General features: G+C 40.0%; 1 protein-coding gene across 1 annotated transcript in view; it reads left to right on the forward strand.

Annotated features, from left to right (window-relative positions):
- The window catches only part of chrnb1 (cholinergic receptor, nicotinic, beta 1 (muscle)), a 30,417-nt gene extending 16,357 nt beyond the window's left edge, over positions 1-14,060 (forward strand). Inside the window, 8 exon segments of the mRNA XM_034236220.1 lie at positions 3,360-3,468; positions 3,562-3,706; positions 4,777-4,962; positions 6,586-6,809; positions 8,839-9,014; positions 12,130-12,277; positions 13,648-13,782; positions 13,785-14,060. Coding sequence (XP_034092111.1) covers positions 3,360-3,468; positions 3,562-3,706; positions 4,777-4,962; positions 6,586-6,809; positions 8,839-9,014; positions 12,130-12,277; positions 13,648-13,782; positions 13,785-13,820 — 1,159 coding nt within the window. The 3' untranslated portion in view covers positions 13,821-14,060.
- Positions 14,061-14,316: the final 256 nt, after the last annotated feature.

Consider the following 14,316-nt stretch of genomic DNA (forward strand, 5'->3'; position numbering starts at 1 on the left):
AACAAACCAATAAAAAAAAACTATAAAATACAATACTCAAATTTGACATGTTTATACAGTATGAGGACCCCCTTAGTGGTTCTAGGAATATTTTATATAAAATTGTGTTTTCTATTTCACTTATTGTACAAAGATTATTTTTGTAATCATGCATGGTATTTTTTTAATTAACCTTTTTATTTATTTTTCTCACGTACCCCCTTGCAGTGTACCCCCATTTGAGAATCACTGGTCTAGACCAGTGGTTCTCAAACTTTTTTCAATAATGTACCCCCTTTGAAAAAAAGATTCAGCCAAGTACCCCCTGATCAGCGCAAAAACTATTTGTTAGGGGGAAAAAGCCTATATAAAGAGGTACAGTGCTGCACCATCGGTGTCTGATTTATTAAAACAACAACATGAGAAACACTTAAATGCTACATTTCAAATGTTTACAATCCATTACTAAATTCATGGCAAACCAATTTTAACATCATGCAATAACACTGAGATGACATTAGTTGCATTGAACTGATCTTTTTAATACGTTGTACTTACAATGTAGTGAGAAACATTGGCTTGTGCTTCACTGAGGATCTTTGTCATTCTGACAGCGAAGCAAACTGCAGTTATTACACTTCGCGTTTTGAAATATGTGTAACTCTGTTCATATAAAACCCACACTGCTCAAACTTCGTAACTTTTCCTAAAATTGGTATATTTATTTATAAATGTTGGGGCGTGGGGAATGAAGAGAAAAAACATATGAGCATGGGGGTCGGCAACCCCTGGTTCTTCAGCGAGCTGCTGAGCCTGACGGGCTGTCAGGAGAGGGAGAGGAAAACAGAGCACCCCGTTTATTTTTCCCATTTTATTATCCAGAATTACTGTAAACTTTTGAATAAAGTAGTTAATCTACTATTAGTAGTTTGTTTAAATGTATTACTTATTTAGTTTTTTTCATTAACATAAAATAAATCTCACGTACCCCTTGCAGTACTCCAACGTACCCCTAGGGGTCCGTGTACCCCCATTTGAGAACCACGTGTGTGTCTACCTATGGTGTCTACAGAAGGTCCAGTTGTGATAGACACGGTTCGCCACTGGAGATAACAGACGTCAGGGTTGGTCATAAACATCAAAGGGCAAAAAGGTTAGATATCTAGGAGTCCAGGAGAATTATTCCCTAACACTAAGTACAGGCAGTATAAGTACCTGTTGCCGTATTGATCATGAACATGCTGCAGATAGTTTGTGGTGAGACTGTGGACATTAGGTCAAAGAGCCAGTGCAGGTACAGTTCCTACAGAGGGAAAACACTCTTGTCACAGCATTAAATTAGTAAATTAAGATACTTAAAAGTGCAGTCTCTCTTTCTCACATCCCCACACACATAAACACACTCACATTAACACCGCTGTAAAGAACCCCACTGGTCCATCCATCAACGCTTTATCGGCAATTAAGCAGCATGGCTCCCTTAAAACCCAGCTGACGGCACCATTCAGCTACTTCAGCCCGGGAGGCGCTCACTTGGAACCGCACACAAATATGTACACACACTCAAATGCAAAAGTGTGTATACCCTTCTTTGATCAATGTTGGTCATTTAAGCTGCAGCATCTTCACAGGGACAGGGTTTTAGGAGGGATCGCTTTAAGGACAAAGGTTTCTTCTTGTTGAATCCCTACAGCCATAAAAGCCAAAACACTGCACCCTGACAGACGGCTAAATCTGCATCTAAATGACTTAATGTCTTTGTTGTGTATGGTGTTATGAGCTTATGACCAGAGCTCTGTGTATATCCAACATTAGTGCAACACTTAGAGTCTTGCAAAGTGTATCCTGCATTTCATACTCGCCAATTAAAATATTTGAGTGTGGTCCTGCAGCACGGGACTGCGGCCAAATGTTGATGTACTATGGAGTACATCAACATTTGGCCGCAGTCTCTAACTGTGGTTAAAGAACGGAAGGAGGCAGTGGGACTGTAATTATCAGACATACAAGACGTAGTATTTTCATTACTTTAGACAAGAACTGACCCTCTCTTTATTTGTACTGTAGGTAGTTTATAAGCAAGACCCACCTCTTTATTTGGCATTTAAATTATATGCATTATTATGCACTTTTAATGTTATTTGATTCGTATTTATCCAACTTATTTATGTTTTTTTTTTTTCTTGATCTAATAATTATGTATTTCATTATTGTTCATTCAGTCCTGTGCTTATTGATTTATATTGGTGTTAAGTGTTTTTATCAATCACAAATGTTTGTGTTACTTGGTATTGTGAGTGTTGTGGCTCACACTTGAGGAAGGAGAGTGGTAGTGGTGCAAAAACAAAACAAAGTTTATTAAAAATAGCCAGGTGGCAGAAACTGAGGTAAATGAAGTAACATTTAAGCAATAAAGCCGTCCTCTATTTCTTGAGGCTGCCCTGTGTCAGTGGATGCCCCTCTCAGGACCCAGCCTACTGCAAGAGACCAGAATCAGGTTACCAGCCTGCTTTTATTTATTGACTCATGACTTGATTCTGATCAGCTGTCTGGCCTCCGGCTTAGCCACTCCCATCACTCCAGCAGCCGGCACTCTAACCACACCCTGCTGCCACAGTATTTATTACCGTTTAGTTTAGTTTGTATTTCCTTTTTGGTTTGTCAAGCACTGTGTTAGGTGTTGTGTATAATAATAAAGTTTGATTGATCAATGAAACAAGGGGCGGAGGCTAGATGAAGACCCAGGATGCTGCAAATTCATATTATGTGCATCATTGTCAATATGTGATGCACTGCAATTACATTTTTGCTTGTGTCCACTTCAGGAAGTCGTAATGTCCAGATTTTTGTTTTTTAATCAAGCCAATTATCTCTGAAAGACAGGTTAAAGTATTAGCCCATCCTACATCAAAGTATGTAATATGTGTCCTATGTCTTAAAAATAAACAGTATGTGGAGTTTCTGATGTGGCAATCATTTTAAGCGAGATCCTTACACTACTTTTCTTTAATGTGACACTTTTAAACCAAATCAAATTCAATACTGTAGACATGCCTACGAGAGCAATTTTGGGTTAAGTACCTTGCCCAAGAATTATTTGACATGTTGACCGCAAAGCCTTGGCATCAAACCACTGACTCCTGATTGGAAGACGTCCATTCACCCCACCAGGTCACAGTTGCCCGTTTGCCCTCAACTGTAGAACATTATCTGTTCATATGTGTAAATAAACAAAAGACAGATCAACGAACAGTAGTTTTTGCTTGCTAGGGTTAGGGTTGCTAAGTCTACTTGGTATAGGTTAGTTAGAGATCATGGTGGAAATTAATTATTTTTTCTATATGACAAGAAAAAAGCAGCATTTTCCTCTCTGTTTGCAGTAATGATGGAGTGTTCGATGTGGCCCTGCATGTCCATGTCCAGGCGTATTACAATGGCAGAGTAACATGGACGCCCCCTGCCCTGTACTGCAGCTCTTGTGGAGTTAAGGTGACCATCAGCACACACACAAACAAAACATTTACTACACAATTAATTGTATACTAATCCCGCCAACCCTCTTCCTCTTTTTCTTGCGTCTAGGTTAAATATTTCCCGTTTGACTGGCAGAACTGCACCATGCAATTCCGCTCCTACACGTACGACTTCACAGAAATCGACGTGCAGTATGCGCTGGACTCAAAAGGGAAGGAGATCAGGGAGATCCAACTGGACGAGGCTTACACTGGTGAGAATTTGATGGGGATCCTATGAGAGGATAAATGGATGGATGAAGGGAAAGAGAAGGAAAGGGTATCCGCGGCTTTTAGGGAGGATACAGTAAAACTACCACTTTACTCTTTTACAATTTCTCTCATTAGACACTTAGGTTACGTTCAAGTTGTCAGTTAAGCTTAGGAAGGTTCCTAAAGGAGTGAAATGACCCAGAAGTGCCTCAGTGGCAGCCATGATAGGAAAGGAGGTTTGAAACTTCCGTTATAACCTCCTTTAGCTTAGGAAACACTGGACCTTCCTTTACGAAAGGAAAGGAGAAAATGCTGCCCTGCAATGCCTTGTGGCCTCAACATTTACCGTGACATTCGGCCGCTCACGGAAACAACCAATCGTGACCGAGAAACTAGTATCATGTAAGTTATGGTGCTTATTAAACGTTTTACAAGTTATACTGTAACTTGCCAAAGTGCTTTGTTTTGAACTTTCAACACTATAATAATCAAAAGGAGAAATATGAATGTCACTTTTTCACTGTAAAATTATCAAATAAAGTCAAAATGTCAGTGTTTACAGACTGTGTTCCTAAACGTATTTAAACATGTTTGAATGGTGATATACACAGTGATAGATGTTAAAGCCTAACAAGTTTATAATAAAGACAATTGTATATATTTTTAAAATATTCTCGTACACTCATATGTATTGGGATCCATGTGGATTAATACGTATTTACTTTTAACATACAAAAAGACAGAACAAAACTCTCCATGGGACAATCAGAAGAACACTTCCACAAATGACATCTGACAGGATCTGACAACAACTAACAGACAACCAGTACTTAAATACTAATCACAAGGACAAGACCCAGCTGGGAAGGGAAGGCAAAATATAAAGGCATCAGGTGAACACAATAAGGTGATAAAACAGGAGGGAAAACACAAAGACAGGAAGTAAAAACAGACAGTGGGTGAACACTCTTCAAAATAAAACAGGAAACAAAGACAGATCGTGACAGTTTGGACCCTTGGTATGCAGATGTATGTCCTTTTGTTAATCTAAATTCTCCAAATGTTTTTCCAGAGGGTGGCGAGTGGCAAATCATACACAGGCCGTGCAGAAGGAACATGAACGATGATGACTATGAGGACATGACCTTCTACCTCATCCTGGAGAGGAAGCCTCTGTACTACGTTTTTAACATCATCCTCCCCTGCATCCTCATCACCATCATCGCCATCTTCAACTTCTACCTGCCTCCTGACGCAGGTATAGCAACCATACATAATGAAACATTCAAACCAGTTTAACTATGATATCATCTGACTGGTAGTACACACATTTTCCACTTTGATCAAGCTTGAGTTAGGGTTAAATTGCCTGATTATCGTCTATAGGCAAGGCAAGGCAAGTTTATTTATATAGCACTTTTCAGCACGCGGCAATTCAAAGTGCTTTCCAAAACAAATTAAAAGACTTTTTCGGAAAAAATACAGTAAAAACACATTATATAATGGCATTTTACAATAGGTACTGTAAGATAATAAAATAAACACAACAGGTATACAATACATGTTTAAAAGGCATACTGTAGAATATGAGCAGCTCAATTAAAAGCAGCGGCAAAGAGATATGTTTTCAGTCTCGATTTAAAAATAGTAAGAGTTTCTGCAGACGTGCATTATTTGGGTAGTTTGTTCCAGATTGTCGGGGTATAATAGCTAAACGCTGCCTCTCCACGTTTTGTTTTTACTCTCGGAACCGATAGCAGACCCGTCCCAGAAGACCTGAGGCACCTTGATGGTTCGTAATTATGTAGGAGATCAACAATATACTTTGGTCCTAAACCGTGTAATGATTTAAAAACTAGCAATAGTACTTTAAAATCAATTATTTGGCCGACTGGAAGCCAATGTAAAGATTTCAGAACCGGACTGATGTTATCCACTCTTATAAAGCTCCTGATGCCATTTTGTAATTGTGTTTCTCTGGTCTGGGTACATTGGGCAATCACATACTTCTCCAATTACTCTCACAAGGGTATTCCATTTCAGATTATATATCAGTTTCCCATAGAGCCCCGCAAAATCAATATCCACTCAAATTAAACAGTAGAAATCAGCCCAAGAATGTACTTCGTCCACAACACTTACATGGTTCAACAAGATTTTTCTTATCGACTTGTTTCACAAAATTCATTGGGTAAGAAATGATACTTACAGACTGTTAACAAAACACATTCCAAAAAAGGTTCATTATTAATATTATTTACTTACTCACTTCAACCACTTCATCCTAACCCTGGCGGGTGGGTCCAATAAGAAACTTCTTTACTTTTCACTCACACAGTGCAAAACCATGTTAAATTACTCATTTAAGCTGTTTGATGCATATACTGTATAATTGCCATACCATATAGCTATAGGGAATTGGTCTTATATTACATGGGGAGATGACATTCCAATAATTCACAAAAAATACAAATGTTTAGAGGTAATACAGTATATATTTTGTAAAATGAAAAATAAAACCTATTTTTCCACTTCTCTTCATAAAAATCACCTGACGAAACCTTTGACATTTTGAACTTTGCGGTGATTTACGTCAACGAAGTGATTGAGGGAAATGCCACTGCTTTGACATTTACCCACTGTGGGAGCATGCACGGCCCTAATGCACATCAATTTCTATTTACCTGCCAAATATAGACAAGCGTTAGTACACAGTTTGTGGGTAACCACTAAGTACACCTTGATCTATTGGCTAATCAGCTTCACAGTAGATGAATTTACCATTAGAGTAATTACTGGTGAATGACAGAATCAGAGCAGTTGGTGCTAAACTGCTATCTTCTTTGCTTTGTGAAACATGTTTTTTTGTTTCCCCGACCAGGAGAGAAGATGGGTCTGTCCATCAACGTGTTGCTCACCCTCACTGTGTTCCTGCTGCTGCTGGCTAATAAGATCCCTGAGACTTCACTGGGTGTCCCCATCATCGTCAACTACATCATGTTCACTATGATCCTGGTCACATGTTCAGTCATCCTCAGTGTGGTTGTCCTCAATCTGCACCACCGCTCGGCCAACACCCACTGCATGCCCATGTGGATCCGTATGGTAAGGTCCGACACTTGGTTATCCCCATAGGCGATTACGTATATGCTAAATATATACATTTATGAGCTTTGTCCACCAATACAATACAATACAATACAAAAAGACGTTGCAAAAAAAAAGTGAATTGACTATTAATCCAATCAATTGCAGTAAATAAGAGCAAGCAGATGCATACACATGTCGGTACCACTTTACAATAAGACTACCGTTATAAAGGGTTTACAAATAGTTTGTAATTCATTTGTTAATTAGGTTGTGAACACTTTATAAATTATTAATATGCTTTTATAAGACATGAGATAAACAGGGCAACTGTGACCGGTTGCTTGTCAAATAGTGAGCCCACATTTATCTGTACTGCTTAGCCTTATTAGAAATGGTAGTAACTCATTAATAAATGGGAATGTGTTTTACACAAAATATTTAAATTAGATTTTCGTTGAACTTTCCTGTCGGCTCCCAGACCGTAGTCGAGGAAACAGGGGGGGTGACTCTCTGTCGTCTCCCAGGACAGAAGCAACAAGCTTCAGGTTCAATAACCCACTTTAGCTTAAATGACTGGAGATAGGCGAGGTCTTCTTGGGAGGCCGTTGCATTTATTTAGTTGTTCTTCTGTTTCACAAAATACATCACAGACCTCTGTTTTTCTGCTGCCTCGTTTCACTTCCAGAAACATACACACGCTCGCTTACTCTCGCTCTACCATCCACACACACATTCCACACCCCTCTCTCTCTCTCTCTTAAAAAGGGACAGCGATCTCATCTCACTCTGCATGACCCTAATATCATAACATGTGTGTTCTGGAGAATCACAGAACGGACGATCGTCCTTATTATTATGCGGTTTAAACCAATTATTTAAATGTGTTTGTTAAATTCTGCATCATGTAAGTTGCGCTGACAGGTCCACACACTGCTTCCCCGCAGCGAGGCTTTTTGTAATGGCACTTCATATCAAAAAGGTTGCCGACCCCTGGCCTTAAGGCTATTGCTCTGCTGGATCGATTGATATTGTGACCTCGGTGATGAGTGTCTGTGTTTTCCTTATACCAGGACAAGTATGTTTCCGAGCGAGTCAGGTTGAGTAGCACGTTGGCTGTGTTCTTGTGGTCATGTCACAATGTGTGACTCACTGCTCTGCTATATTATATTTCCCATAGAGGACAGTCAATGGGAAATATGACAGGTGTTGCAGTATACCGGGAAATGGAAGGACGGGAATGAAGAATATGGACATATGGGATTCTGAGTGGTCACCATCACCTTCCATTTCCTTGAAACTACTGTACAACACCAGTCATGCTGTTCACCTCACATTACATTCTCCATTGTATTTACAGTACAGTATGATCCTTGGGGCGGTGGTGATTGACATCTATTGGTCAATGCAGTCTAGCCAACACAGACAAACAGTATTTATGAAATAGTTTGAGACATTTGGCCCAATGGTTAGCTATTTATGTCCAGGTCAAACGTCCTTGACAGCCAAGTAGTAACTGGGTTTTATCAGCATGTATCTCTATTTTAATTAAGCACATGTAAGATTAGCCCAGTATAGCTTTATTTAAAAACTCCACTGGAGTATCCAGAGTTGATGTTCTTAGTTCGAGGACAGCTTGATAGTAGACGGTGAGGAATTGGAAAGCATTACCCATTTGGTTTCCCCGCCCACGTCATTCAGCAGCAACTGTTCTCAAAGGTTATCTCACCGCTAAAGTCAACATTTGGACTAATTTCTCAGCCTTCATAGGCAAATACAGGGCAAGTACACTTCAGCTGTCCCATAAATCGCAGAACAGTAATCCAAACATGGGAATACGATGGATTTTAGAGGTCTTACAAGCTATTGACTGAAAGTGAAAAGTATACTTAAATAAATATATGTTTCCCATGTGGTTTGGAGTCAGAGTAATACACATGAGTAGGTTTCTTGTGATATCCATTTTTAAAGTAACAACGCTTAGAAACTGATTTTATTTGGAATTATCGAGTCAACCTTACACTTTTCACCTTTCCTTTCCTCCTAGATCTTCATCCACATTCTGCCTCCTGTCCTGTGCATGCTTCGACCCAAAGTAGAGACCCCCCTGTCCATGAAGACCCAGCCCCGCCGGGAAAAAAGGATTGTCACCATCAGCAAGGTGGCTGATGAATACTTCATTCGCAAGCCAGACTCCTCCATCTTGTTCCCAAAACCACACAGGTGAGACAACAACTGCTCTGGGGTTAGGATGGTAGTACAGGGACACGTAGGTATGAATATATTGCATAGGTGTGCATTTGTCAGCGTGCATTTACATTTTCAGACGGGTGTTATGCATACAAAGTAAATAGGGAGGTGCAAGTCGGTATGATGACATTTTAAATGTACACAAGCTTCATACTGAACTGTTACTTTACTTATTTTTTACAAAGAGGTAAGTATATTTCAAGACAATTGCACATTAACGCTTTGAATTCAAATTTGTATACCGACATCTGACTGTCTATAACAGGGCTGTCCAAACTTTTTTCACTGAGGGCCGTATACAGAAAGAAAATACGAAGGACTGAGCCCCTCACTAAAGGTGAGGTATATTGCCTCAGAAGTTAAGTTATAAGTTAGAAAAATTGATCAATTTCGCTTGATACTTGAATAAGCTTAAACAAACAGCCTACATCACAGCTCTTTGTCGGGTTTCCTTTATTTTGTTACAAAAACTGTTGTTATTTCATTCTTTACAACAGAAGCCTCAGATTGCTTATAATAAGGATAAATAGGAAGGGTATATCGGAAGCTTGTTATGCAAATAAGTTATTAGTCTTTTTTTATCAATTAAGGTTGTTAGAAAGAAATGTCACCTTGAATTGACTGAATTTATTTGCAAAGTATAGTTAAAATACTGCTGTGAAATATATTTGTACATATACATTGAAGCAGTAAAATATAAGAAAAGAACAAGTTTCATGTGTGGGCCATTCTCCATTATAATTTTTGAATTTGCTGAGGGCCATAAAATGGACAACGGGCCGCAATTGGCCCCCGGGCCATAGTTTGGACACCCCTGCTCTATTACATGGGTTATCACTCTTTGTAAGATACTTGCCGTTTAAACTACATTTACTGTTAAGCTCTTTACTTTCTGATCTTTGTTCTAGAGTCTAGACTTTGAGATGTTTTCAGCAGGACGGATGTGCTCCATATTTAAAATAGAATATGGACAGAATTACATTTAACAAATTGTATTTAAACGTTAGAATCCAAAGACCTCTACTGAAACCCGTACTGATGACTGCTTTTGCCTTTAGCTTTTGAGCTGAGCGCACTGCTACAGTAGCTGACAAACCCTTCTATCAGTCCTGAAGTTGGTACACAGGTATCAGATGACCTTGCTCTAATTAACTTGGTAGAACAAGGAACTGCACATCCAAGGAATTAGCTACTATGAGACATCCTTATCCATTCAGCTTCCCTGCCGCTCTATTAATACCAAAAACCTCCCTCACAGTCTGTCGCTTCCTCTCTATATTTCCCCTCCTGTGAGATCTGAAATATGTCTAGAGGGAAAGTCTTGAGGCGGGTGAATTGTTGCTAAAATAATAATGACCTGCACAAATTGACACATTAGAGCGGGACGAAGGTGAAATAACGGGTGACGGAATTGAAGGGAAGGAGAGGAGGGGGGGGGGCTCTATTAGAGCAATTTGAAGAGACAGCAGCATCTCTCTTGAGACCGTATTACACACACGCCTTCTTAAATTGGGTTTAGTGCGTGTCTTGGGACCAGTCAGTTTTAGTTGAATTAGTCTCCTGAATAGTCATTTACTTCTCGCTGATGAAGTGCTACTTTGAAACACAAGGGAGGGAAAAGGGAGGAGAGGTTAGGAGGCCAAATTGTGTCTCCCTGGCTCTCTCTTCCTCCTTCCCTTATCCCTCCCTCTCTATGTGATGAGGCTGTCGTAGGTCGCAGCCTCTTCACCTGCCACACTCACAGGAGCAGCGCTGCATCGTAAACCCCAAACATTGCAGCACTGAATACCAAACTGCTCCATACTCTCACCTGACTGAGGTTATACTCTATTTTAATGTTTCCTTAAAAGACATAGTGCCATACTGCCCTCTGGTGGTGGGCTGTCTGACCTGCAACTCATGTCTGGGATAAAACAAATGATAGGATCAAAACAAATTAAGGGTGTTTAATATTTGAGGTGTTTCATAAGAAAACAGATGTTTGGATATGGCAGCTGTTCAAGAGGGATAATTTGTTAGTGTCGGACAAGGTCATGGCAAGGACTAAGAGTTGAATAGTTTTAGTGACTTTGATAAAGGGGAATACTGCTCAAACGTAAAAGTTATTTTTTAGTTTGCTATTAAAAAAAATAACAAATGCATACTTAGAAACCAATGTCTCAACTGTTTTTTCTGTGTGCATATATACGTTTTGTACTCTTTTTGTATGTAATGCGCCTAGAAATTTCCTTCAATTCCTTTCTTATTTTCATAACTTGAACAAACTTTTGTCCAATGCATTACATTAACAATTGTTAAATAGTATAGTTCACCTTAATTAATTCCCAAATCTTTCAATGTACACAAATGACAGACAAACTCAAAGACCAACTTCCTGTTTGAATTTGACCTATAGTGACTACATTTTGGGTGAAATTACGCTGTACTATGCTGTACTATACTATGTAATACGCTGTATTATGCTTTAATATCCATCAGGAAAAAATCAGAGCAGAAAAGGTTAATGAGTAACATGTTGAGTTTCTGGGACAGCTGTGTTTAATGGTAGAAAATCAGTCTTTTAAAAAATGTAATCAAAGACCATAGCAAAGTTCAACACATTTAAGGGCTTTACTTCTTCTATAGTATGACCAGTAATTGTGAATAAAAACAACTTGGACCAACTGCTAGAGATGTCATGTGAAAAGTTGTGAGTGACAAGCAGAGTTACGAAGGCAACCGCTGGCACGCTATCGAAGATGATGGTTGGTAACTGAAGGCAACGAGTAAACACAGAAACATGCACACACAGAGGGTTTCCAAGCCAGAGTGGCACAGTCAGCAGATGCAGAGCGGTGACTCCCAGCAAGCCCAGGGAGCTCCTCTGACCTTCTCTTCATACCTCTCTGAATAACAGCCGAGTGCAAAGGAGACGTGCAGCCCGCCTCGTAAACGCTTGACTATTTTACAGCTTTTAATTAGTCTGGTCTGACATCTGCTCGCACATTGCTACATTCTGCAAGCCCCTGTTTGCCTTTGTTCTGTTAGATGTCGACCTATAAAATGTTGCTTCATGGTTATGGTTGTTGTTCTGTGTGTTGTCGTTAAGGTATAATCCAGAGGGGATGGTTACAGATATGAGAAAGTTCATTGACGGCCCCAGTAGCTACCTGAGTCTACCCGAAGAGCTCAAGTCGGCCATGGACGCCATCACTTATATCGCTGAGGCCCTGCAGGCGGAGAAGGACTGTGATGCTGTAAGTTTCCCTGTCCGAGTTCGCTGTAATTCTCTTCAATGTTTTTTTTAAAGGTCATGCACTTTTTTTATGTCTTTTATACATAAATATATATATGTGTCCATGGTGTGTCAGGGAACTCACAAACCCTCTCTCTTTTCCTCCGTACCCAAATCTCTAAAAACGGGGGAACAATGGAGCTGATCCCGATATGACGTAATATCTGAAATGTGGGCTGGCTTTACACCCACGGCCCTATCAGAAACAATGCGTGACTTGTTTTGGACGTAATATGGTCTTTGTTTACATTAGCAAGCAACGCTAACACTCAAAGCTAAAGCTGTACTGGAGAGAGTATGTGTAAAAAAGCAGGAAATAAAAAAAAAAACTCGCCTTGTGGTAAACCAGCAAGAAAAAAACAAAAAACATTGAGCTCCATTCTGTTTCAGAAATAATACTTGAAGTGGTTTGGAACATGATATGGTGTTTAATCACGGCAGCATTTAGCTGACAAACTGCAGGCAGAGAGGAGGCCTTACTGCTTGCCTTGCCATGCTCAAAAGGGGGCGGGGCCAGCAGCTACTGACCCAGAATCAGCACTTCTCTAATGGCGCTTTTCCACTGCAGGACCTAGCACGGCTTAGTACGGTATGGTTAGGCCTTGGTAGGCCAGGCTCACTTTATGCTGCGTTTCCATTACAGTTTACCAACTGGGGTAGCAACTATAGTAACGCAGTGTAGGCGATCGGCTGTTCGGCGGGCGGAGAGACGCTGCATAAAACTGCCGTGACGTCATCTTCAATGCGAACCACAAAACCAAAACATCAGCCGTTAGCTTTTAGCACTCAGAGCTCACAGCTCCTCATATCTGTTCAGAAATTACACAAAAATTAAACAAGTGCAAACCACAGACTGTCTGTGTCATGGCGAATACAGTCGCTGGTTTATTTATGTCTGTAGGCCGTTGTTGTGAGTGTGGACGGAGCATATACAACGTTAGCTTAGCCTGATCGATCCGATCTCCATTCAGAAAAACTTGCATTTTAAAAGGTTTTTCGCCTGCCGTCTTTGAAACGTGTATTACAATTAAATCACGCGGTGGAAAAGCGCCATAACAGGGCTGAAACAGATGGATATGAGGGATGTCTAAAATGCATGATCTGTTTGGTATTTTGAGCAAAACACACGTCATAGACACATTTTTAGGCCTATGCCTAAAAATAGCATGATAGGCAATCTATATCGCACTGTTATATTGGTTTGTAGACCATTTCGTTCGTTAGATTTCAAAAGAGCCATGTCTAAATGTCTTTCCCCGCCCTCCAACCACTTATACTACCTCATATTCACTCATTAATTTTTCTCTTTTTCACGGATCCCTCCTTCTCCAGCTGAAGGAGGACTGGCAGTACGTGGCCATGGTGGTGGACCGCATGTTCCTCTGGATCTTCATCGTCATCACCACCGTGGGGACTTTGGCCATCTTCGCTATCGCAAGCTTTAACCACACGCCCACCGACCCCTTCAAAGCCCCCTGAGGCTGCAGGACATTTGGTGTTCTTGAGCTCCTGATTTACCACCTCAGCAAATACAGAAGAACCAATGTAATGAAGTTTGCGAATAATTTTGACACTCATAAGTACATGCACGACACTAGCCGAACTATCAACCACACCTCATCAAGCACTGTCAATTTACTTTCTTTTGTCTGACTTTCTACCAAAAATTACCTCAAGATGTTCATTTGCCTTTAGCTTAGAGAGTGAAATGTTTTCAAATGTTGAAATAAATCCTTATATAAAAACAACTTGTAGGTTTTTATTGCGTCAGTTCTTTGCTGTTTCAAATTGGACAAAATTGGAAGATAAGCGATATTTTAAGACATTAAGCCTGAACAGAAAGGCATGTATCTTAATGATCTACCTAGCCAAGCTCTAGGTTATCAGAATTAGCTTTCAAAACACTCAACCCCGAGCCTGTTTTTCAGGTTTCAGGCTCGAAAATGACATTCCCAGAACAAATGACCATATCTTCCCTTCTAAAAGGGTTAAATTCATAAT

The sequence above is a fragment of the Gymnodraco acuticeps genome, unplaced genomic scaffold, assembly GCF_902827175.1.
Source record: "Gymnodraco acuticeps unplaced genomic scaffold, fGymAcu1.1, whole genome shotgun sequence".
Classification (NCBI taxonomy): Eukaryota; Metazoa; Chordata; class Actinopteri; order Perciformes; family Bathydraconidae; genus Gymnodraco; species Gymnodraco acuticeps.